Source organism: Streptopelia decaocto (assembly GCF_964273445.1).
Source record: "Streptopelia decaocto genome assembly, chromosome: 1".
NCBI classification, from domain to species: domain Eukaryota; kingdom Metazoa; phylum Chordata; class Aves; order Columbiformes; family Columbidae; genus Streptopelia; species Streptopelia decaocto.
Genome location: NC_138663.1, coordinates 105,675,445 through 105,700,098, shown reverse-complemented (window position 1 = coordinate 105,700,098; position 24,654 = coordinate 105,675,445). Strand labels below are relative to the sequence as shown.

Sequence of the window (24,654 nt, the reverse complement as noted above, 5' to 3'; positions counted from 1 at the left end):
TATACAGAGGTGTAATATTCATGACATAGCAGAAACAGTGTTGTCAAGGGAAGTGGGTTGTTGACCTAGTAAGATACAGAGAGCAAAACTTTGGTCCCTTTGGGAGTTTTGTCCTAGCTTTAAGAAGAATTGGGTTTCGTATGGTGTGGCAAATGTGTTTACATGTTTGGATTGTGTTATGAATTTAGAGCATATTATTTACAGGAGTTATTTATGTGTGTTGTACTTTACATGCTCACAGGCATTGCATGTTTGGCATTCAGTATTAGTATGGTGGCACTTCTTAACTATGCATAATCAGTTCTGCAAATGATCTGTTTTTTCATTGGCAAGATGAAAAATTCAGCGTATAAGTCTGTGTTTAAAAACCTAAACAAAACATCTGATTTTCCTAAGGTGTTTCCATCCTGCTTAATGCTTATATTTTCATTTCATTGTAGTTTACTTGAAACAAACTTTTTTTGCCCCCCAGAAATGGTATTTCTCTCTTTGTTCAAGAGATGTTAAGAAAATCCAGTGTAATTATCTGTGACCTTCTAACTTAATATTGTTCCATATTAGAATTTGATACAAGCTGTGCTCATGGGAAATGGTTCCATATGGTATGTAATTTTTTGCCATTCATATCAGAAACCAGTAAGTTACTAAAATAAAAAATAGCATTCCCATTCAGATACTGCACACACATTTCAGCCATGAGGAATTACAGGGCAAACAACTGATTTGTGTTAAACTTGTTCTTTCAAATAAAGAATGACTTAAGACAGAAGTGGAAAGGAGATAAGTTTTTTCTTTGTATACAGTGTATCTACAGTTGAAGGTTTCTTGTTTAATTGTAGATTTGGGAGTGCAAATGAATTCCACTTACTAAATTCCATGTTATTATTTTTTTCTTTTTTCTGGAAATAATTGATTTAAAGAAAGATCAGAGAGAGAGCAAAAACAGTTAGACTTGCAGAAGCCTTCAGTTCCTGCTATACCTCCGAAGAAACCTCGACCACCCAAAGCAAACTTTGTGAATAGACCTGGTACCTTGCCCCCAAGACGACCAGAAAGACCAGTTGTGCCTGTGACTCATACAAGGTATCGTTTTCCTCTGTGATGTGCTTTTGGGATTAGTGGAAAAAACAGACATTTAAATAATTTGGATTTTATAGTTAATGTCACAATTTATTTCACAGCAAACTCTATTTAAAGAAAAAAAAAAAAGGAAAAAAATGAAATCCTGTTAGTCATCTGAGTGGATCATAACTATCTTCTCAAGAATAACATTCTTAGACTGTTCATGACATGTTAATTTCTACTGATGAACACACTGTTACTGCAACATCATTTCACCTGCAGAATATGTGGGAAATATCTGCATCAGCATGTTGTTCTGTTGCTGACTTTCTTAGTTTACTTCAGATTATTCCAATTTAGCCAGGGCACTAAGTCAGTGCAAAAGCTTGGATCGTACTGAAGAGCAGCATTAGACAATGCACTTTCAAATACTGTCAGTTTTGTTTCAGTCTGTTTTCTTTGATCATTTTAGATCTATTTTTAGTCCTCACAGAATGTTCTTTAAGCTGGTGCCACTACAGAATACTGATGTCAAGTATTTATGCTGTAATGTTGGTCGTTACTCTGTAGTTACATGATGCTCTTTGTCAGAGGTAGTTACAGCCTTTGAGGAGCACTGAGAAATTTGACTTGCCAACACAGCTCCATTTAATATATGCTAGAGCTTGGAAAAGCATAGATTGCAGAAATCAAAGACCTCAGCTGTAGTCCTGATCGAGTCTAGGTGGCCACCTTGATCATCAACATTTGGGCTGTGCACTGTAGACTTCCTTTATGCATAGTGTATAGGTGAGAACCAGAAAAAAAGCAGTTGCCTAAAATGGGCAAGCTGCACATCTTGCAGAAATACAAGAATATAGGCATAGAAATATTTTTACTATTCTGCTGTTACAAAAATTAGCCATTGAACTGCCATTGAACTACTGATGTTCAGGTATCTTTTGTTGTATCCTTTGCCTGGAATATTTTAAACATATTATAAATATTTTAAACATTAATGTTGTGGAGCAGTGCTTTGTTGCTCATCTGTTCTCCTTTTCTCTAAGTACAAAATTGTATAAATAAACTATGCATTTTAAAGATATTTCAGTTTTCTTCTTAACAAAGTGAAAAAGCAGAACTAAACAGTAACTCTTTCGCATCCTTAATTATCCAAACTGTGCTGTCTAGCACCAAAAAAAATGCTTCATTATTTTTATCTAATAGCATTATATTTGAAAGAATTTTAGTTGTAACAGTAGTTAGATCGAAACATAGAAAGAAAGGTGATTTGTAGGGTGATGATGATGTGTGTTGATGATCATAATGCCAGCAGTTTCCCTATTAATTTCTTTAGCAGCTAATTCAAATTAATGGATTTGTCTCATATAGCGTTTCTTCCTGGTAAGTTCTAACTTGTAAGGCTGTTTAATAGGAAGAGGGCAGAAAGTTCATATAATGAAGTAATCCATGGAATAGACTTTTAATTACTTGAATAATTAAGAAATGTGAAACTTGAAATTGAAGCAGTCACTTGAATAAAGTTGTTTTGGTTTTAAATCAGTTCAGTTTAGTAAGATAGTCAATACTTTTAGGACCTGCTGGTATCCATTTCCCACATGTGAAAAACCTAAGACAATTAGAATAAAAATTGAACCGGCAGAATTTTTGCTGACCTGTTGTGGTTTAACCCTAGTGGGCAGCTCAGCCTCGAACAGCCACTCACTCGCTCCCCGCAGTGAGATGGGGGTGAGAATTGGAAGGGCAAAAGTGAGAAAACTCATGGGTTGAGATAAAGACAGTTAAACAGATAAAGCAAAAGCTGCACACACAAGCAAAGCAAAACTATGGATTCATTCACCACTTCCCATGGGCAGACAGGTGTTCAGCCATCTCCAGGAAAGCCAGGCTCCATCACTTGTCACGGTGACTTGGGAAGACAAACACCATCACTTTGAACATCTCCCCCTTCCTTCTTCTTCCCCCAGCTTTATGCTGTGGCACGATGTTATCTGGTATGCAATATCCCTTTGGTCAGTTGGGGTCAGCTGTCCCAGCTGTCTTCCCTCCAGTTTCTCGTGCACCCCCAGCCTCCTCTCTTGGGGCATGGTGTGAGAAGCAGAAAAGACTCTGTGAGAACCACTCAGCAATAAGGGAAACATCCTTGTATTATCAATACAGTTTTCAGTACAAATCCAAAACATAACACCATGTGGGCGGCTATAAAGTAAATTAACTCTATTCCAGCCAAAACCAGTACATGACCCTAGGAGGGGGAAATTGCTGTAGGTATAAAGTGAGTGTCATGATATTTCTGTGGCTGCTGCTGAGCAGAAGAGGCTTTTTTTTCTGTTCTGACTAAGTGGCTTGCATCTCATGCATCTCACTGTCTTTTTATGGTGATAATTGTCTTTCCATTTAAATAGAATCCTTATTCATTGGAGGCAGGTTAGAACTTCAAGGGCAATAGGAAAGACAAAAAGCATGAGGTACGGGGAATAGTTGTCAGTTTGCTCCAAAGGCTTCACAGTTTATTTAAACATACCTGTGATTATACAACTTATAGATGACTCAGTTCTCTGGAGTAGGCAAGCCATCAAGACCTACAGAAAGCACATTTTTACAGCTTATCTGAACCAATCTACATCCATGCTCCTGCTAATAGGGACAGGTTCCCTCTCCTGGCAGCCCGTTCCTGCAGCCTTCCTTCTGTTAGCACCAGCATTTGTGCAGCCGTTCAGCCATATGGGTCAGGGAGTTGCTCCAGATGGCTATTAATCAGTTTGCAGTGGTATTTCTATTAGTGGGGGGCTTCTTTCAGGCTGATCATCTGTCTGATCAAACTGACGGCCTGTCTGCTTGGACACGAGCAGAGGGAAGGAGATGTTGTAACCAGGAAGGGATGGTTCCACTCCTTTCACAACAATATGGATGTAGATTGGCATTTCACAACAGAGTTGGGTTTTTTTCGTGGGATTGTTGTCATATATCTTGGTATCTTTTGTAGTCAAATGGTAGATGTTGTGACTTTCGGCCCTAAATCACACCACTTGAAGAATCTCCTCCAAAACTGTACTCACACATTTCCTAGAGTGCTTCCAACTCACATGATCTTCTCAGTTTGCCGGGAAATATATGTGTGCAAAACAGAGTACACAGCCAGATGCTCATTTCCCTGTCAGCCAAGAAACTATGGTGCTTCTTATAGATTTACGAATATATAAGCGATTAAAACAAAAAAAGTCAGAGACCAAAAGATAAGAAAACTAAGTGATCACGTAGATCACTTGGAGAAGTGATCATCATCTCACCAATTAATACATCTTTCTGTGAATGTGCTAAATTTATTCTGTTGCCTTCCTGGTGCAGACTACCTGCCATAATTGATAGCTGCGTAGGACTAGTTTGTTTTTCAGGTCATAAACTGGTCTCTATCTTTTTTAGTTCATAGAATACTTATCCTACCACAGTGTTTAGCTGGATATATGTTAACTTAATCTGTGATTTCCTTCCTTTTTTAACACATCTTTTCGGGCTCTCTGTCACAGCCTTCTCAAAGTCCAAAATAGGGTTTCCAGCCACTTTGTGTTTTGCTCATAAACTGCTGCCATGAGTTGAGCTTCCGGCCATCTGTCATCAGCTTATGGCATCAAAGGCAGAGACAAATGAAAAAATCAAGATTCAGGAGCTTGCTATATATTTTAGTGTCAATGGCTAATTATAGAAATGCACATCTGTCTGGGTTGTTTCAGGGACAGATCTATAGTTTTACCCATAATTTGGGTAACTTACGTGCATCGTAATTGTTGCAGCACTATGCTGGGAATAGTCATTATGGAAAAACTATGGTATTTGTTAGGTGACCTGATAATGATGGTAAATACAATTTTTTGCATTAATTGAACAATTGTTGTCACAGTAAATGTCCCAGGGATTTGTCTGTGTGACCTGTGCAATGCCAAGCTACTGGCCTACCACTGGCCCTTTTAAAATTGATTGTTTCAATAATCAGATTATTTTAATAAACTTAAGTAGTTGTGGGATCGAAAATACTACAATGAAAGAATAATCATGTTGCTTATATTTGATCTCTTGTTTGATTTAAAATAGTTTCTCTGATTAAAGTATCACAACACTTGACACCTGCCTGTTCCAGATATGTCTCAGACAGACTAGGTTATCGTGGTTCTTTGGACCTGTGGAAACAATATTTGTAGTCTAATCTCATAGGCAACATGCAAAAATGTGGTGGAGGAGCTGCATTTATGAGTGAATACTAGGAACCACTGAAATACGTGATGTTAACTTGAGGTTCTCTCCCTTTCTGCAGTATTTTACATCATCCATCACTATAATTTATACAAGCCAATTAATTAGAAAAAATAACGAATAAGATGTTGAAGAATGTCCCTTTGCCCTTAGGTTTCTGTCATGTTGAGATGCTGTGAACATCTGAAGAATTATTCAGGACACTACAGTGTCTAAAATAGGCTTTTTTGACAGGTGTTAAGGAGAAATGAGATAAGGTTAATCCATACAGCATGTCTTCTTACTGGAGATTGCTCTCTCTGACAGACACATTGCTATTACTCTAGTGCTACAAAGGAAGAATATTCCACTCTCTCATTATTAATCGTAAGTTAGTTATCCGTTTACTCTAATCCACACAAAAACTCCAATAAAATATCTCCTCTTCTTGATCCAAATGCAGGAGTGATAGTCCAAAAGTGGAATTAGTGGGCAGTACAGTATCCGGCACTCTAGAGAAAGACTCCTCTGAAAGAAGCAATGACATCGGTAAGTTATAGTGCTCTTATTGTTTGCCTAAGAAATTTATGCTGTAAATTTCTGCTTTTTAGTGACTTTGTTATGATCCAAAAGGCAGATTGAGGATTTGGCAATTAATGTGAGTGCATATATACCAAATTTTAACTGTAGGATTAAAGGATCATTTCTACTTTACTTTAAAAGGTTATGTTGGGGTTCTCTGTTTAAAAAAAAAAATAAAAAAAATAAAAAAGGAAATATGAAATGGTGAGCTATTTTGAATAGGAGAGTTTTTGTTATTTCTGTTTAAAAGTTTGAAAACAGTAAGAGGGCCAAAAATAATAAGTCATGCTTGTTTAACAGATGTATTATTATATTAATGCTGCCGTATTTTTAATGCTGCAAAAGATAGGCATTTTGGTGCAGTTAGTAATCTTTACAATTTCTGATGCAAAGGAACAGAGACCCGATTCAGGCCAATTTGAATAAATTGTCCCGCAAACAGCAGTTAAAAGCAGTCTAAACTTCTCTTGAAAATAATAATTGGTGTTCTTGCAGCACAAACAGTTTAATTGGGAAATCACCTGGAAAGGAGTAACGGTGGGTTGTTTCTCTGTCTTCTCTCACCCTCTTTCCATCTCCAGTTGGCAGTGCAGGACAGATGTTTGCTGGGGAGGGTGCTGTGGTAAGTGGCACTGGGAAACAAGGTGCTTCCACCTTTGTCCCAGCACTGTAGGCACAAGCCGTGACGGCCATCTTCTACCTCTGCTTACAAATAAGCTGGTGACAGCTGCTGCCGTCGCTCTCCGCAGTCGCAGCTGTGCCGCCAGAGACCTGTTTTTGTACGAGGCAGAATCAGGGTACCCTGAATGTGTAAGCATTGCTACCCTTAGCTGGTGGTATTAAATGTTATTTTGGTGTGGTGATTTCTACCCAGACTGCTTTACTAGTACAACATTTCTGTAGAATTGTGTACTTTCAGCAGTCAAACCTGCCTTTTCTTCGGACTTGAAAGGGAAGCTTTAAGTTACAGGTGCATTTTGATTGCAGTGTAACAATAAAATGCTAAATTGATTTCACATAGGTTTATGAACTCTTCAGCATCCATGTCTGCTTTTTTTTTTAACCTTCTGCTGTTCCTATGGTTCATGATAGTAACATTCTTCTGGAGAAGCAAAAAGTATGTTTTTGCCCAATTCTCATTTGACATAAACATGGAAGGCTAGAACCTTGTGATATATTGCATGAATATTTTTATTGTAGAGATTAATAGAAAGGAATGTTATGGAAATGCAGTCAAATTCTACCATTTAGTGTTTGCAACCCGTATTTACAAATTTACTTCGAAGCATGCAAGCCTTTGCTTACTTGAAAGAGAAAGCTATTACTCCAAATAGCATATAGTGGTGTGACAGAAGTAAACTTTTTAAATCCTTGTGCTAGTTTCCTTGAAACCACTATCAGGTTAAAAGCTTAGGGTGTTTTGTATTTTTTTTATGGGTTTCGTTTATTGTTTTGTTTTTAAAACAACCTATAAAATGTTAGGAAGGAAATTTAATTTATAACAATTTTCGTTCATTTCCAGAACTTAGTTGGGGATTTTTTGTGTTTTGTTTTGTTTTTTAAATGCAGAATAGGAGCCAACCAGAGTCCATAAATCAAACCACCCACACAACATGTTGTAAAAGGTTTAGCTGATGACCTCTTGTTACCACTAACAAGGGGAACCTATTGAACCCAAGGATAAAATAGTGTGAATACTTAGATAAGTATAAATTGATAGGGTCAAACCAGAGTGGCATTTACAAGGGCAAATCATGTCATTCTAGCCTGTTAGGCAACTTGAGAAAATAAAAAAAATAAATAAATAATTATTTTGGAATGAGAGTGGACCCAAAGATCATACCTCCTATAAATTTTCAGGAGGCTTTTGATGGCTTCTGTCAAATATTGTTAAATAAACAGCCTTTTAAGAGAGGGTAGAGTAATAAATTAAAACTTAATAAACCAAAACAATTCACAGTGGATTAATGTCTTTTACTGTGAGGAGAGGTTTGGAGTTCAGGACAGTTTATGGGGCAATGTAATTGGAAAGATTTATGATAACTGTTACATTTTTTATTTATTTACAAAGAGAACAATGGCTTGGAGAAATCTTGTGGCTATATGAGTTATTATTGAAAATGATGGATGAGCAAGTGGAATTGTCCAGTGTATTCCAAAATACTAATGGATGGGGCAGTGTGAGCCCAGATATTATTTAACTGCGATATGTGCTACCGGTGTTGCCCCTGTGCCATGTACTCTGTGGGGAGGACAACCTCAGCTTCTTTGAGGTTCATCCTTCCAGTCAAAATGGATCTGATTAAATCTACCATTTGATGTCTTTTCAGTAATCCAAATTTACACAACGTATTAGAGTGGACCTTTGACAGACAAGTTGGGGCTTGGATCTAGCCTTTGAAGAAAATGGAAATTAAATGGCCTTTGCAGCAGCTCAGGTCTATGATTATTCTGGTTAATGGGCTCCTCTTTATTCCTCCATTAGCCCCAGTGCCATTCCTGGGCGCTGAGAGCTCTCAGGGAGGACAGAGGAAAAAGCAGCCGTCAGCCGCAAGTTGCCTCACCCTCTTTCATGTTCATGCTAGGTACTGATGGTGAATGGTGGACTGAAAATGAATACTCCAGAACTCTCCTGGCTTTTTTGCACTAGTGATGCTAACCGGGATAACAGCTGTTGCTTTCTCAGTCCTGTAACCAGCTCTTGTTCTCTCATTCAGAGCAGAGAGATGTACAAAAGTGCTGGAGGGACAGTTCTGGTTATAAAAGCAAACCATACTAAAGCTCGATGGAGGGTGCGAGACCTTTTTAAAGATTTCTGAGTTGGTTCCTTTTCTTTATCATGATGAGACCAAAACCTTTATGACAAGGGAGCAGAAAGTATAGAGTCCTTCGGTATGCCATCTCCCACAAACCAAACAAGTGATCAGCAACAAAAAAATCAGTAATTCCATCAACAATTGAGAAGCAATATTGGGGAATCCAGGTTCCAAACTTGTATTCTGTCTAGGTCCCCTGTTCTAGATCAGTATGTTAAGCATTGCTTGGTTTGGAAACGGCATTTTTCTGTTTTATTTGGTAAGTAATATTCCACCAGAACAGAAATCCCCGCAACTTTAAAAAAACCTTTAAATACGTTCTCACCCAACTTCACTGATCACTAAAGTCACAAATGCTTGAGCAAGGCTGAGGTCATGTGTAATACTGTGCATAATGTTCTCGCAGTTGCATATATAAAATGTTATTTTTATGTAGATGTTAGTGGATTACTTGATTTCAGTAGCGTGTTCTGCAGAGTTGTGAGTTGACATTTAAATTTTTTTATGATAATCCAGCACTGATTACAATTTTGCAATCTGTACTGACAAGAGCAAGTCCAGTTCAGCAACATCACTGATTATAATGGCAGCTATTACTACTGCTGTTCATGCCTTTGCTTCTTTCCACAAAACCACTGGAAAACTAGCCTTCAGAATGCATTATTTAAGAGGAACCATTCCCCATTCCTCCTCACTTCTTTTGTTTTCTTTTTCCCTGTTTTCAGTGATGCCTTTACTTTCCTTTCCACACATCTTTCATCCAACTTTTCCTATTTACATCTCTTTGCCATGGGTAACTTTTCTTCATGTCATAAGGGTAAGGCTCTTTTTTTTTTCCCTTTCTTTTCTGTCCTGTCTTTGCTTTACTTAACAATGCATAACAAAGAAATACAAAAAGAAGTATTTTTAGAACACCTAATGTATACATGGCTATTACCACTTTTTTTAAAAATTAAAAGTTCAAGTTGAGTGTACGGTGGCAGAAAATCTTGCACCGTAGCACTGAAATGAGAAATCAATATAGTTTCTTTTCTTGCATTATAAGAAATTTTAGTGACATTACACGTACTGTTTGCATGCACTGTTTGTCAATGCTGTGGTTTCATTAACCTGTTCTTACAGACAGATGGTGTCATCGCAAAGTTTAATGCATATGTTTACTTGTGATGTCCTTACCTGTTACAAAACAAAATGTTCAGCTACTTACTAGGATTGTTTTCTAGTCTGGAAAACAAAACAAACAAACAACAAAGAACAAAAAAAAACCCATAGAAATTTGAAGAGCACCTACTGACTGTTGGTAGAAAGTGCGCAGTCATGTCACCCAGGACTTCATCTCCAGCATTGTTGTGGTTATATCACAGTAGTTACATCTGTTGTAAAGTCGTATGTACCATCAGCTGTTCTGGATTGTCAGTGGCTTTCTGAGCTCAGTTTAAGATACTCCTAGAACAATATAAACTACACTGAAAGTTAGCCTTGTTTTACCAACAGAAGGGTGGTCCTTATGTAGAATTACATTGATTTCAGCAGCTTGAATTCAGGCCTTATTGCATAACTTGGCTTTTTTCTAGGTTATGCTTTTCTTTTTAATTCCAAAAAGAATGTTATATCTGAGGGCCAGGACAATGACAGAAACATCTAGCACATACAATAGCTTACTAGATCAAAACCTAATTCTTCCAGAAATCTACTGAATTGTTTCAATTAGTTATTGATATTGAGTTATTTCTGCAAGTCAGGATTAATCCTAAGTCTGTTAACTATATATATACACACTTCAGAATCCTGCAATCCTGAAACAAGTCTTGTCTATCTAAAATTGGTTTGCTTTGGAATCATCTAACACTTAAAGTCATTGTGGATTTAAGCCAAGTGATTTAAAGAATAAACAACAAAGAAATAAAAATAATATATCAACTATGGAAGTGCTCAGTTAATTCACACGAGAAGCAGTTTCTCTGCTTTGTAAAAAGACTGAGCTGCACAGGCGCTTCCCACACGGAGCCAAGCAGATAAGTCTTTCCAATATTTTTCCTGGCTCTTCACACATTTTGCATTGTATTTATGAAAGCAGTTAATAATCTTCATCAGTGCTAATGTAAGGCGCATATGCCTTAATTGATTCCTGCTGAAGCCTGTAGTTTTGGTATGAATTTTCTTCAGAGATTCCCTGAAAGCTGGTTAACCTGAGTCCATTTTTCAGCATATTTCTTCAGACTTTAATCTTCAGAGCATTTGCTAGTGAATCACGGAGCACTGGCCGAACCCACGTTATTAGCCATACTCTTGCTCTGTCCCTCCCTCCAAGGCTGGTGCTAACTTGCCTGGAAAGGTAGTTAAAAATACCCTACTTGAAAATACCTAATAAACAAACATTAAAAAAAAAATAATCCTCAGTATATCGTGTTTCCTTGACCTGTACTTGCAGTTCTAGAGCTGCAACGTGCTCATATTTGCTAGGTTAGGTGATTGCTGTGCCTCTGAGTGGAAGAAAAAGTGATCTAATAAGATTTGGCCCACAGAAGGGAAAAAGATGGAGAGTATTTCCAGTAAAAGGTTGTAGAATGGAGCAGGTTTGTCTTTAAATCATAGGCTGTTATACTGTGAGACATAATAATTATTTTGCCTGAAGACACAGAGTAAAAGTTGGAAGAAAGAAAATACTGGTAAATATAAGGGTTGGATAACAAAATGTGACTCATATAATGAAGACTGAAATCTGCCTAAGCCAGTTATTTCTTTCTATGCTGCTGTTCATAATCATTTTAATATAGTGAAACAAAGGAGCAGAATTACCCAACCGGGTTAAGTAGTAATGTTTGCGTCAGTGAATCAAAACCACCCATAGACATAGTTGTAAATCGTAAATATTGTAATCAGGGATATTTTAATGGTCCATTACATAAATTCATTAGGTCTCTTGCCCTGGAGGGTCCAGAAAAAGTCAGTGAACCAGAAATTTAAATCGTTCTCCAAGTGTGACAAATTGAGGTGCCTAAAAACAGCATATCCATTTCTTCTAGCTCAGTTTTCTTGACCTTTCAGTTCTTTCTTGGCATCTTCTAAATCGTTAAAAATAAAATCCTTATGAGGGCACTGGCAAGTGGTTAGCAAAGCTCGTTATGGCAGCTTTCTACATTCAGCTATTAAAGCGATAAAAATCAGGGTTGAAATGGGAAAAGATAGTCATATACTTGAGGAAAGGTGGCTGTCCGGTGACTCCTAGGAAGCCTGGTGAGCTGAGCTGTTTCCTTCCAAAGCAAAGAACACATCACAGTTACACTGCTTACCACGGTAAGCCTGCAGCCAGGGAGTCCTCCTGCTTACAAGTGTGTTACCCAAATCTTTTAAGACTGTCTGCAATTCACTATGGGTGGGATTCTGCTGCCCTGACCCTGGCTAGGAGCACGGCTGTGTTCCTCAAAGTGTACGATGCTGTTCAGCATGGAGAGAGTAGCGGAATCTGGACACTTGAAGTAGTTAAAATAATTGTGGTCTTCTGAAAATTCTCAGTAATATTCAGCTTATTGTTTGAGTTGTTTTTTAATTAATGCTGTATATTGAATGGACACGAATGCAGAAGATTTTGTCTGCAGTATCTCCATCATATTTGATAGCTTTCAGGATTATTGTATTTAAACACAATATATTAATAGATAACATTTCACAAATCTATTGTCAACCTTTAAATGTATTGAAGATGATAATGAAATGAAATCCATCTCTCTGGCTTTTGTGACATTATCTTCTTCAAATGAATTGAATGCCACCTTCACTTCATTTCTTCCAGCCCTGCTGTATTTCTGTTCTGTGAAACCTCACCATTAGCATTTTGAATGTCTTGATTCTCCTATTATCCACCACTTTCCATTGCTAATTCAAAAAGCTTTCTGTGTTCATTATGTGTAAATTACTTTGCCCAATGACTAAAAAACCTAAACATAAAATTAAAGCTAAGACCTACGAACATTTTATGCTAGAGTAAAAAATGCAGGGGGTAAAAGGGGTAAGGAAGGAAGCATAAGCATTTAACTTTTTCTTTCTCTGTTTTTGTGTTGTTTGGGGTTTATTTTTTGTGTGTGGGAGGAGTTGAAGGGTATTTTCCAGGAAGCTCAAAGTCTAATGAGCTGGCTATTTTTTTACAAACATCATCATCATGCTTTAAATAACCATGTCTACAAATGGACATAGCAATGGGGGTAAATATCCTATTCTTAATTGCCTTGGAAGAATACCAGGGAATAATTCTTGTACAGCTAACATTTTTCATGTTCATTAAATATGTTTGCTCAGTAAGCCAGACATTTTATTATGTGTACTACACTAGTATATTAGAATTACTCTGATGTCTGTCTTCCCATCTCATGAATTACTTAATGAATTACTACTGTGATCAGTGAGACAGTAGTAATGATGAATGCATCTTTTTATTTGTGGAACAAGTATCAACTGTTTTTTTAACCAGGGAGTGGCACTGTTAATTGATGGGTGCCCTCTATGTTCTATGTGTTCGACAGAACCTTCCTTGCTGTTTGTTGTTGCTGGACATAGAGAAAGCCAGACTGGTGCAGGGTTCAGGTCTGTTGGGTGCTGATGCTGCCTTACTGGCAATTAACAGGGCTGTGAATACAGTAGCCCATACTTTATTTTTAATGACATCCCATTTGGTCCAGCTCAGGAAGGTTCTACATTTTGTTTAGTATATAAATTTAAGCTCCTAATTTCTGATAGGTACAGAAATACAAACTAAAATCAAACCTCTGCATTTAATGACCTCGGCGAGTATAATACAGTCACACCCATATAACCTTGCTTTCCATCAGCAAAAAATAATCAAATAACCAGTATAAATGAACTAAATACTGAGTCTACAGTGTAAAGGACAGTAAAGCAGAGGTCTCTTGAGTGGTTCTGTGCCTCATTTTTACTAGTTACCAGTTTACTAGATGGGAATTTTTCTGAATGAATACCTCATAGGAGATGGCTGTGGAAAGTCGTAATAACCTTAGATGCAGAGTGGATTTGGGAGTGAGAACCACATCTAAATAAGGAGAACAAGCAGGGGGAATAAAGGGCATATGAAAGTACTGGAAATGGATGTACTATTTTAGCATTGTACAGAGTGTTGTCCCTTACACTTAAATAGGATTTCATTTATAGTATCAGCTGAATGGCTGTGATTTCACTAGTTGGGCAGCAGATTCTACCTATGGAGCCTTTCCAACTTCTGCCAACTTCTACTGTGCTCTTTCTTTAAAATTAGGTGCAGGTATAGGCCGCTTTAGTTTATTTTTCAAGCTAGCAGAAATGCATTCAAACATAGAAAAAAAAAAGAAGAATTCCCAGTATTTCGTGCTAATAGAAGCTTTGCACATAAATGTTCATCTTTGATGGTATTCATAAAATGCATGGGGCAGATTTTATCTGCCAGTGCTCATTTCGTGACCTACCTTTGGACGTAGGTTGCAACAGTCAATAAAAAAGCAATGAGAGAAATACCAAGTAGAGGACAGTGGGGTCACCGGTTATATATAGAAAGAGTTGGTCCAAAAATAGAGTAGTATTTGGAGGTGAATAACCTTAGACTATTTTAGGGCTATTGAAGGTCTCTTTCTTGCTTCTTTTTTTATCTCCCAGAGATGGAAGAATATTGCTGAATAAGGAATGTCCTATTCCATTTACTTCCTAGTTGCCAAATCATGAGTTCTTTGAATCAGTTTAAGTGTCCTTCAGTGCATATAATTTATTGCACAGGTGCATTAATTCATTTGTTTTCCCATTGTGTAATTTTGTGCAATGGTTATAATGTAGCAACAAAGCTGTATCTTCAGAGATTCATTGTTCTGTAACAGGTCTGAAAATTAAGTATCCAGTACATATAACTATTAACTTAAAAGCTATTTCTTCCTACCTGTGTACAATGAAAAATAGTCTTTGAATAATGAATATCATTCCAGTATTTGATTCATGCCTGAAAGTAATTTTACACAATTTGCATTTATCTTAAGTACCTCTTGTATGTTTTCTGACTCATTTCTGTTTAACATTTGCAGTAGGGCATTTTGAAATGGAGTGAAACTGATATAAGCCATAAAAATAGATGAATGGTGTTAAGCCATTTGATTCAGGCATGTAATCACGAGCTGTGGTATTCCTTCAGCCCTCATATCGTTCTCTCATGTGAACATGCTACCATGTGGCTGAATTCAGTAAACCCTTCCCCAGTGCATTTCACAGACCATAGACTGTCGATGCTGCGTTCGAGCAGACCTGCTTTTCCTGGGCTTTGTACAGTTTCAGGAGCCTGTCAGAGTTTTTACTTACCATAACCTCTGCATTACTGAAGGGAGATATTCCTCTCACCTACAGCTACTGGAAACTGTTCTGCCTCCAGCTGCAGGTGTCTGGGAACCTGCAGATTACTTCAGCTCCATCATTCTCACTCTGTGCTCCCTTAAGCAATTGCTGCAGATGCAGCACTGACAGTACAGTTCTTGAGACAACGTGTGTACTGTCTTATTATTCAGGAAAAGATTACTAACCCCATTTAATGTTGGAAATTTTGAGATTGTTTATTCCATGCCAGAGGACCCACACTGTCATTTAGCTTTCACTATGCTGAAAACCAAGCCAAAGGCTCCTCTACACATTCCCCCTCTGCTTTATTGTGTTTGAGATGGAAGGGCAATTCTGCTTGGCAATGATGACTGGATTACGGCTGCCTTTGACTTCCAGGTTTTTTTAGTGCCATCGTGATGGCTAAACATGTGTGGAACACTGTGATACAATGGGGAAAATGGGACTTGTTTTCTTGGAAATGAGATAAAAAGTTGTAATTTTTTCCCTTTGAGGACAATTGCCAGAAGATCAAATCAATTCTATTTTATTTTTAAGACTTGGAAGGTTTTGACTCTGTAATACCAATTGCTGAGAAGCTTAATCATCCAACTACAACCAGACCAAAAGCTACTGGCAGGCGACCACCCTCCCAGTCTCTCACATCTGTAAGTTAATTTTCCTTTTCTTTTAAAAATATATTTTTTAAACTTTTTTTTTTTTTTTCTGATTCCATCCTCCCCCTTCTATTTGTGTTCCTGGTGTTTTTACTACGTTAACACAGACATTGCTTCACACATACAGTGAGGCAGAGAGATGCAGTTCAGGAAAATTAGTGTCAAAAGGCTGCCAGTGTTTTGAATACTGATGTTTAAAACATTCCCTCCCTTATAAGATTTGCACCCCTTTATTTGGGTGCTGCCAAGTACTCCTTGCCAGCCATGACTGAGGCCAGAAAAATCCTTTATAAAAAACTTTGGAATAGACTAGTTTGTGCTAAGTATTAAGGATTTTGATAATGTTTCCCAAAAGAAGCATTTCCCTTGGTTTCTCTAGGACCTTTACAGATTTTGAGGACAAACAGACCATTTCAGCCTTCAACAGCTCTACTTCGAGCCATCATGTGTTTCTTCTTGTTTGTAGTGTAATGGTGATTTAAATTTAACTCTCTAATATCTATCTTTAGACAAGTTGGTCTCGTAAACTATATTTTGGAAACTACTGTTTAGTTTTTCAGTGTCTTTTGCTTTGGGGTTTGGGGCTTATTTGTTTCCATGCTTTTTTGCATTCTGGAATATCAGAATGAGAGCAACTACAGATGGTTACCGGTGTTTGTGTTGCTGAAGAAAAAACTAATTGGAGGGAAGCAATAAGGACTATTGTGAAACTCATAGAACACAAAAAAGAAAGCTTTCAAAGTTGACTATGTACATAAATATAGAAACAGAAAAGAGAAATAAAAAGGTTTATCTTGCCCTGTCAAATCTGTGGGGAAAGGAACAAGGGGTGAAAAGAACCTTCCCAGTTTGCACTTTTACCAAGAGGCTGAGCAGGAGGCAGCCGAGCGGTGCCTGCAGGGGCAGCGGCAGCATCGCGGGGCAGAGCTGGTGCCTGCAGCACGGGGCGCAGCCTCCCAGCCAAGTCAGGTACTGCTCTTCCTGCGGATAGCACGGTGCTTTTTCTTATCTAAAGCAATGCACAGATGTAAATTAATGTTGAATTCTACTCTTCAGTATTATTTCATGAATGCTTTGAAACCATTCTGGCCTTAAAAATATGATGTAAAAAAAGGAGATGAGGAAAGGAATAGCCCTGACTTTAAGTATTCTTGCTTTGAAAATGATAATTAAAAAAAAAGTCACCACAGAAATGCTTTTTTTCCTCCTTTAAATTCTGGTACAATAAACATACCTGCACCTCTTTTTTTTTCTCTCTTGTGATATGTGTGTGTTTGTCTACACAGTCATCACTTTCAAGCCCTGATTTCTTTGACTCACCAAGTCCTGAAGATGAGAAGGAGGAACATGCTTCCATTACTCACAAAGCTATGGAAGCATCAAGGAAAGCAAGGACTGTTACAATATCACAAGTAAGTTAATCAGAATACCTCTGTGTAACCATATCGTGGAATCATAGAATGTTCTGAGTTGAAAGTGACCCGCAAGGATCATCAAGTCCAACTCCTATTATCATGTGTGTCTTGATTTTTAAAAACAGTATTCAGATATTTGGTTTTCAAATTTAATTGAACAGTCACCTGGTAACTAGCCCTTTAAAGAAGCTGAAAATTGTAAAGGTTACTAAAGATTGTTCTGTGTTTGAAATGCAAGTCTGAAGTGAATTGCACAGTTAAAATGTCTTCATAACCATACTGTGAAAAAAATCCTTCTAGTGTAAATCCATTTCACAGAATCAGAGAAGCTAGGGAAATACATTTTAGAAACAAAAGCCCTTTTTTTGCAACTGTAAACTGAGTTTACATTAGAAGAGTCTGTAGGCAGGGAAAAGACAACTCTTTGACCTGCTCTAATAGTATATGAATTTGAATTTGCAAGTATAATCACTTTTTATACTGGTATAATTGTATTCATTTTATAGCTTTGTGCCATTCTTAGTGTATATTGGTAGAAAACTATAGAATAATTGAATATTACAGGAGGAATGTGTAGATCAGGCTTTAGAGATTAAAGCTTTTTTTTAGTATGTAAAAATATCTTTAATGATACAAATATTGCAGTCTAATCGTATAACAAAAGTATTTGAAAGATGAAGTCATCATGCACTTCTGTGACCAAGTTTAAGGATAATGTCTTGCTATGTAGCTCCCTCTTCTGGGAGCACTTGCTTTAAGGAATGCTCTTTGGGCCAATATTCATAAGTTCTATGTTGGTTATGTCAAGGATGTGGATGACATTCCTGTAGAACAAGATGACTGCTATCAGAAAGTATCTGCTTGAGGCTTTAGTGTTGATAGCGAGTTGAGCTCTGGAACTAAGTATTCAGTGTGGATGACTCCAGTTGTGCCTTGCTCACTTGCTCCAGGTTTTAACTCAGCTGACATCTCGTTTCAGTCCAAAGGAAACTTATATCTACCAATATTGTATTGGATTATTATCCGTGAAGGATCCATTTATAGGTAGACATTAGTCACACATGCACACACACACATATATATGTGTATAAAATGTTAAAAGGATATTATTAAGGTCATGAAGCTAAGCATTCAAGCCACTGGAGTGATTCAGCTTTCTTGTGATTATAATGCCATTTTTATTTCTATTATCATAGTGTTTTTCTGCAGAACACTTTTTTGATGTGGTGCTTGCCCAGGACAGGTTCTGTGCTCAGTCACGCTTATGTAGTGGAGAAGACTGGTTTTTTGCAGGACTTGATGGATCTTATTCTCTCCTCCCCATCAGACTTTCTCTCAATTTTCATCTGACCATTAACTTTTCTCTGAGTTACCTTATCCAGCCAGTGCCACTGCCCCGGTCCCCAAGTCCTCACTTACAGTGTTTCCTTTCATCTCCATACAATTTTTTTCTTAATATCTTACCCTATTTGCCATTGAACCTCAATAGCTCTTTTTCAAAGATAGAGTTGGAGAGTTGCCTAGTGCTTTTTCCTATTCTTGGCCAAATCAGATTTTCACACACTCTTGGTTTACTGTTGTATAATGCACACATTAGTATTGTCAGTTCACAATATGATAAATAATTAAGACTCACCTTACTTGCCATTGTGATAACTGTATTTGTATACTGTTCTGTGCATGCAATGAAGTAGCTGGTCATGTACATTAGGTGGACTTAAGATTTTCTATACCTTGTCTAATAAGTAAAGCAATGGATTGAAATTCCAGAAGCATGGGATCCTTCTGAAATACCCACATAGTTCCAGGGCAACTAGGTTAATGCTGCAGTTTTCTGTTAAGTTCCTCGAGGAATAAAGAGTCATTGTTAGTTATGGGGATTCACAGAAGCTTAAGTTAACATAGGACAGTACCTTTATTTCCTGTTAATATATTATAATCTTGAAGCCATGGGATTTTGTTTTTCTTTTTATATCATAGCAACAAGCAAACTTAAGAAATATTTTACAATTTTAGTAACTGATTTTTTAATTTTTAATAAATGTTGGGTGTTGAAGATTCCTTCAATGGTTAGTTGAAAAATTGTAAATTTAATCTGCAAAAAAAATCCAACTTGGATTCTTGGCCACACAGTTTGGTACTCTGCGGGAGACATCAATGGAGATAGGTATGTTCTCACAAACTTGTGAGAGAAACACTAAGCATCTTTCTTGGGTTCATTTCACTTCTAAGTTTAAGAGCTTGGAAATGCTTGTTGCTGACTGGTGGTAGCAACTGTGGAAAGTCTTACTGAAGCTGTCTGAACTTCAGCATCCCAGGTAGACCCCCTCTGATGTACATGTACAAAGATAATGACTAATTCTTACATTTGTCATGCACTGGCCAAAACTGTCCGTATTTTACTATGAACCGTGTTTGGTAGAGGTCTGTTGTGGTTTAACCCCAGCTGGCAACTAAGCCCCACGCAGCCACTCACTCACTCGCTCCCCCAGTGTGATGGGGGAGAGAATTGGAAGCGTAAATGTGAGAAAACTTGTTGGTTGAGATAAAGACAGTTTAATAGGTAAAGCAAAAACCACACATGCAAGCAAAGCAAAACAAGGGATTCATTCACCACTTCCCATGGGCAGGCAGGTGTTCAGCCATCTCCAGGAAAGCCGGGCTCCATCACAGGTAATGTTTACTTGGGAAGACAAATGCCATCACTTTGAATGTGTCCCCCCCTTCCTTCTTCCCCTATCTTTTTTTGCTGAGCATGAGGTCATATGGTATGGGATATTGCTTTGGTCAGTCAGGGTCAGCTGTCCCAGCTGTGTCCCCCCTCCCAGCTTCTTCTTGTGCCATGCCAGCTGCACAAGCTGAAAAGTCCTTGACTACTTAGCAGCAACTAAATCATCAGTGTATTATCAGCATCATTCTCATTCTAAATCTAAAACCCAACACTATACCAGCTACTAGGAAGAAAATTAACTCTATCCCAGCTGAAACCAGGACAAGGTCTGATTTTCATAAAGCTTTCTCCAGACATTAAATGTTATTGGTTTTGTTGCAGGTGTCTGATAATAAAACTTCTTTGCCTCCAAAACCAGGAGGTTTGGCTAGTGGCAGTAGTGTGCAACCATCACTATCCCCCTCACCATCACCTGGATTTCACTCAATTGCTATGGGAACAACAGGCCACAGGTCAAATTCCCCATCCCTGTTCGGTACTGAAGGAAAGCCAAAGACTGAGCACTTGAGCCAAGGTCAGACTGCCCTGGAGGAGCTGAGAACACAAATTAAGGAGCTAAGAACCATTATTGAAACCATGAAAGACCAGCAAAAGTAAGTAATGTAAATCACAACTGTAGGTGGGATGCATCCGTTCATGTGTAGGGGAAGCAGTTTCTTCCTGAGCTTGCTCTCCTCTGTGTTACTCTGCACAGTTTGCCTTTGTGACTGATTTTCATCTGCTTTCCTGACAGAACATGTTCAGGGGTAAGAAGCTCAGGAAAAAAGACTGACAGTATCCATCTGTAACAGCTCCTTTTTCCTCTGTTATGACATAAGCAGATGTTTATGGGGTATTAAAGTTGAATTACAAGCTATAAGCAGTGAAAAAGTTTCTTATGTTGCTTAATTTGCCAATAACTATTTTGGAACTCTCATGTTTTAATAAGGGGTGCATTTGTTCCAGTTGTAGTAAAAATTACTACAAGTTCCTAAAATTATAAAATCAGTTTGTTGTTTGACTGTTAGCACATTTTCCCAGGAAGCTTTTATTACAAAAGAAGGAATCAAATTGTGATTAGGACATTTGAAGACCTTTGTGTTTGTGACCCTGAATCTTAATATTTTAGTGCTGGGTATCTTTATTTTCTTCGTGCTGCTCATTTCCTAGAAGAAACTGGTGCTGGTGTGCAGCTTTTGCTATTCCTGAGAATATTTAATGTTTTGGAAGCTAAACTTTCACCGACCTTGTCAGTTGTGTGTAGCCCAGGCAAGAAAAAGAAAAGGGGAAGCAGCGTGCAGAGACTGTGGCAGAACAGAGGTGTGGCGGGAGTCTCGGAGAAGATGGGGAGGGCACAGTTCCTGTTGGATCCAGCAGTGAGCCCCATGGCTTCGCCTCTTTGGCTGCCAGTTGCTCCTCTGTTCTCCTTGGCCCTTCCTGCACGGGCTGCTTCCACCTACTGGTTTCTGTCTTAAGGTGAGATCACTCAGTGGGAACATGAAAAGGTGTCTGCTCCCTATAGCTGTTTTCTGCTTCCTGACAAAGAAGGATGACAGCAAATTGATATTTGGGATCATTAAGTCTTATAAATGAAATGGAATGTTACATTGTATTGCTGCAATAAACAGCATTTAAGTGGCTTAGAGTACATGATAGCATGGGCAGGACTTGTGTTACCAGTTCCTGTAACTCACCAACAGCCGATCTATCTACATTTTGTATGGAGAAAAGGACACTGGGTGCTGATAGAGTGTTGATACAGCAAGTGCAGAGCAAAACCTGTGGATGCGGGGCTGTCGGGAGGAAATGTGTTATTCATTAGCCAGATGGGGTGTGGGGGGTGCTCTACTTTTTTTATAGTCTTTCTTCTCTGTAGTACAGCGTATAGTATACAAGAGTGTACTGACTTTAAATAGTTGTTCAGAGGAAAAAAGGTGACTAGTGAAACAGGAAAAAGATGTCTCCAAGAGGTGCTCCTTTTTATTTTACTACTTCAGTCATTTCATTCCAAGATTTTTTTGCATTCTTTTAACAGAAAAGAGATTAAACAATTGCTGTCTGAGTTGGATGAAGAAAAGAAGATCCGTCTACGATTGCAGGTACTTAAATTATTTATAATGTTATGGAAGTATTGGCAGGTTTGACTTAGCCTCAGGAATGAGACATTCAGCTCTGCTAAGATACTTAAATTCCAGTGAAATAAAAACTACTAACATTTCTGAAAGGGATATACCTGTTCCTTTCATGGTGTTGCCAGTCTGTGTCATATACCTTGCAATACTGGGTTCTTACTGAAATGCCTGTTAGTTATCTAAAAATTTATCAGCATGAGTGGACAAATTTTAAAAAATAAACACAATATAGTATTCAAACTATATTTTTTAGTCTCAGTGTTAATGGTTTGATTTTGTCGCAAGTGATACCTTGTATTTTTTAATGGTTCACTGTCTTCCAGAGCTTTGTATTTTATAGTGGGCTTGTTTCAGTGTTGCTATGCTTGGAATATTATTTCATATAGTCGGATTTTTATGTTTGTTACAGACTGTACTCAGGTTGTCTTTACTAAAGCATCCCAAACAATATAAAAGAAGGTGCTCTGAATAAGAGCCCAGTGGCTGCTACCATGGTTTGCAGAGTACCTGAGCTCTAGGTGTTGTCATGCTGGCTTAGTCATTTGCCAGGTAGCACCTGCCCTGCCCGTGTGAGAGTGATGGAACTGGGCCTTTGTTGGCATCATTGGCTGGGCTGCTTCAAAATGGAATGTGGCTGAAACTGCTTTTCTGGATTTCAGAGAGTGATGTACTTGATCAGTGATTTAGTATTGATTATATTTTATACTTTTATGGTTCAAGTCAACTGCTCTCTTTCTTTGTGCTAGAGAGAGAAAACTGAATTGTAATTTCACTGGGCTGTTCCTGCTCAATAAAGCGCTTGGGAACGTGGCAAAGGGAACTGGTGGAACTGGAGACTTCAATGTCTGTTCTCCAGGGCTGCCTAAAGGACTTCATTCATGCAGCCACATAGGAGTATGGCTTCTAGCAACATGCAATTCATATTACTCTAAAATTTAAATTTATTCAGATAAAATCAATGAACATTTTTAATAGCTGCTCTTGATTTCGTATAGCAGGCCAGACTATTCAGAGGTCTGGACTCTACCTCCTAAGATGGTTTTATCTCTTTATACAGAGACCTGCATTGATGGTTTTTAAATTATGATACTATAACTTTATGCTTTTACTTCAGTTCAAATGTTGCTTATATTGGTAAATGTTCAGATGCTAGACAAGGAGGCATAATTAGCTGTACATGAAGATGAGAGTCCAAAAAAAAAAATAAAACAAACCACAAACTTGCATTAGTTTTAGAGTGTTCTGCTAGTCACAAAGTGCAGCTCTCAGTCCATGTATTAAAGACAACAGCCTCAATGATATGGTGCAGCTGAGCACTGAGGTGTGTCTCAGTACATCTAATACCCCTAGCTCAGGGTTTCCAGTGTCTGTCTGAGTGGTCAAGTGTACAACAAGGGGTGATGATGGCTTCAGCCACCTCCTTTTGATTCCACAGCTGCACCTCAATCAGAGCCCTTAAGGTGCCTGGATGTAGCCTGGTGTGTGTAGAAGGCAACTGCCGTCCCTGCAATAAAAACCATCCCTACAGGAGAGAGGCAGTAGTTTTTGCTCCTCAGCTACCAGTGTTCGTTGTCAGCAGTTCAGTTTACTTGTGCAGCAGCTGCTGCACGGACAGAGTGCTCATTCTGCAAGTAATTCATGGCAGTAAGCTGCATAGCTTCTAAAAGTTGTGACTTAAAGAGTTTGAAAGGTCTTGTGGTGCATTCAATGACTATACCTGTCAAGCTCTGAGGGGAGGAAGCCATGAGTGGTCATCTTATACAGCTGAGAAGGTCACCCCAGTTCATGAAATCTGGGGAAATAAGGGTAGTATAAAACTGGACATCTGTGGACAAGATGGAAAATGTGCTTTTCAGGCAGAATCAGCTGTGTCTCAGTTTGTAAAAGCAGCTAATCTCATCACAATTTTTTTTTCTTTCAGATGGAAGTAAATGACATAAAGAAAGCTCTTCAATCCAAGTGAATACTTGATAGGTGGAATGTTGCATTATTCTTCATGACTGAGACTCAAATTTATGCCCCAGCCAAAATAACTTTGTGCCAAATGATTTAAGAATTGCCTCAACATCCCTTTGTTTGAAGGATTAGCACAACAGTTTTTGATAGCACAACAGAAATACCAACAGCGAAGACAGAATTTCCACCTGAAGCAGTGCTGTGCAGCACTAGTTGTGACTGAAATTGATCTTCTTGTGCTAAAGGCTCTCTACTTCAAGATCCTAGGTGAAATGAAAACTCAGGCAGTTTAGTCCATAGTGGTACTATTTTGATGATATTTTTCCATAAATAAAATGTATTTCAGATTATCTGTTTACAAGCTTTATGATTTTGACTTTTGGTTTTTAATTGTCTTTTGTCACAGATTTTAAAATGTTTGTACTGCATATAGCCAGGAATGAATGTTAACATTGGGACTGGAGGGATTATTTTTGCTTTGAGATAGAACAGCCTACTCTTTGTTATGGTTTTAAGTTCTGATAAATATGCAATTTTATGTCCCCAGGCCCTCTACAATTTAAACTTAGGTTGTGTACAGTAATGTATTTACAAGAAGGAAACAAACCAACAGAAATCTGGTCTTTGCAATGATTTGTGCCTTTCTCTGCCACACACTGACTGGAGCCAGTTGCAAGCCAGGTCTCCCTAATGTAGCTACCACCACCAGGAGGACTAGCGTCCCCGGTGCCCGGCGGA

At 38.1% G+C, this 24,654-nt stretch overlaps 1 protein-coding gene across 6 annotated transcripts in view; it reads left to right on the top strand.

Moving 5' to 3' along the window:
* Positions 1-24,266, top strand: part of SH3KBP1 (SH3 domain containing kinase binding protein 1) — a 228,542-nt gene extending 204,276 nt beyond the window's left edge. For all 6 annotated transcript variants that reach the window (XM_082054547.1, XM_082054543.1, XM_082054542.1 and 3 more), the window contains 7 exons: positions 921-1,083; positions 5,753-5,838; positions 15,585-15,694; positions 16,990-17,115; positions 20,171-20,442; positions 21,864-21,927; positions 23,882-24,266. In XM_082054547.1, the coding sequence (XP_081910673.1) occupies positions 921-1,083; positions 5,753-5,838; positions 15,585-15,694; positions 16,990-17,115; positions 20,171-20,442; positions 21,864-21,927; positions 23,882-23,923 (863 nt within the window). In that variant the 3' untranslated portion in view covers positions 23,924-24,266. The remainder of the gene's footprint in view (positions 1-920; positions 1,084-5,752; positions 5,839-15,584; positions 15,695-16,989; positions 17,116-20,170; positions 20,443-21,863; positions 21,928-23,881) is intronic.
* The last annotated feature ends 388 nt before the right edge of the window (positions 24,267-24,654 follow it).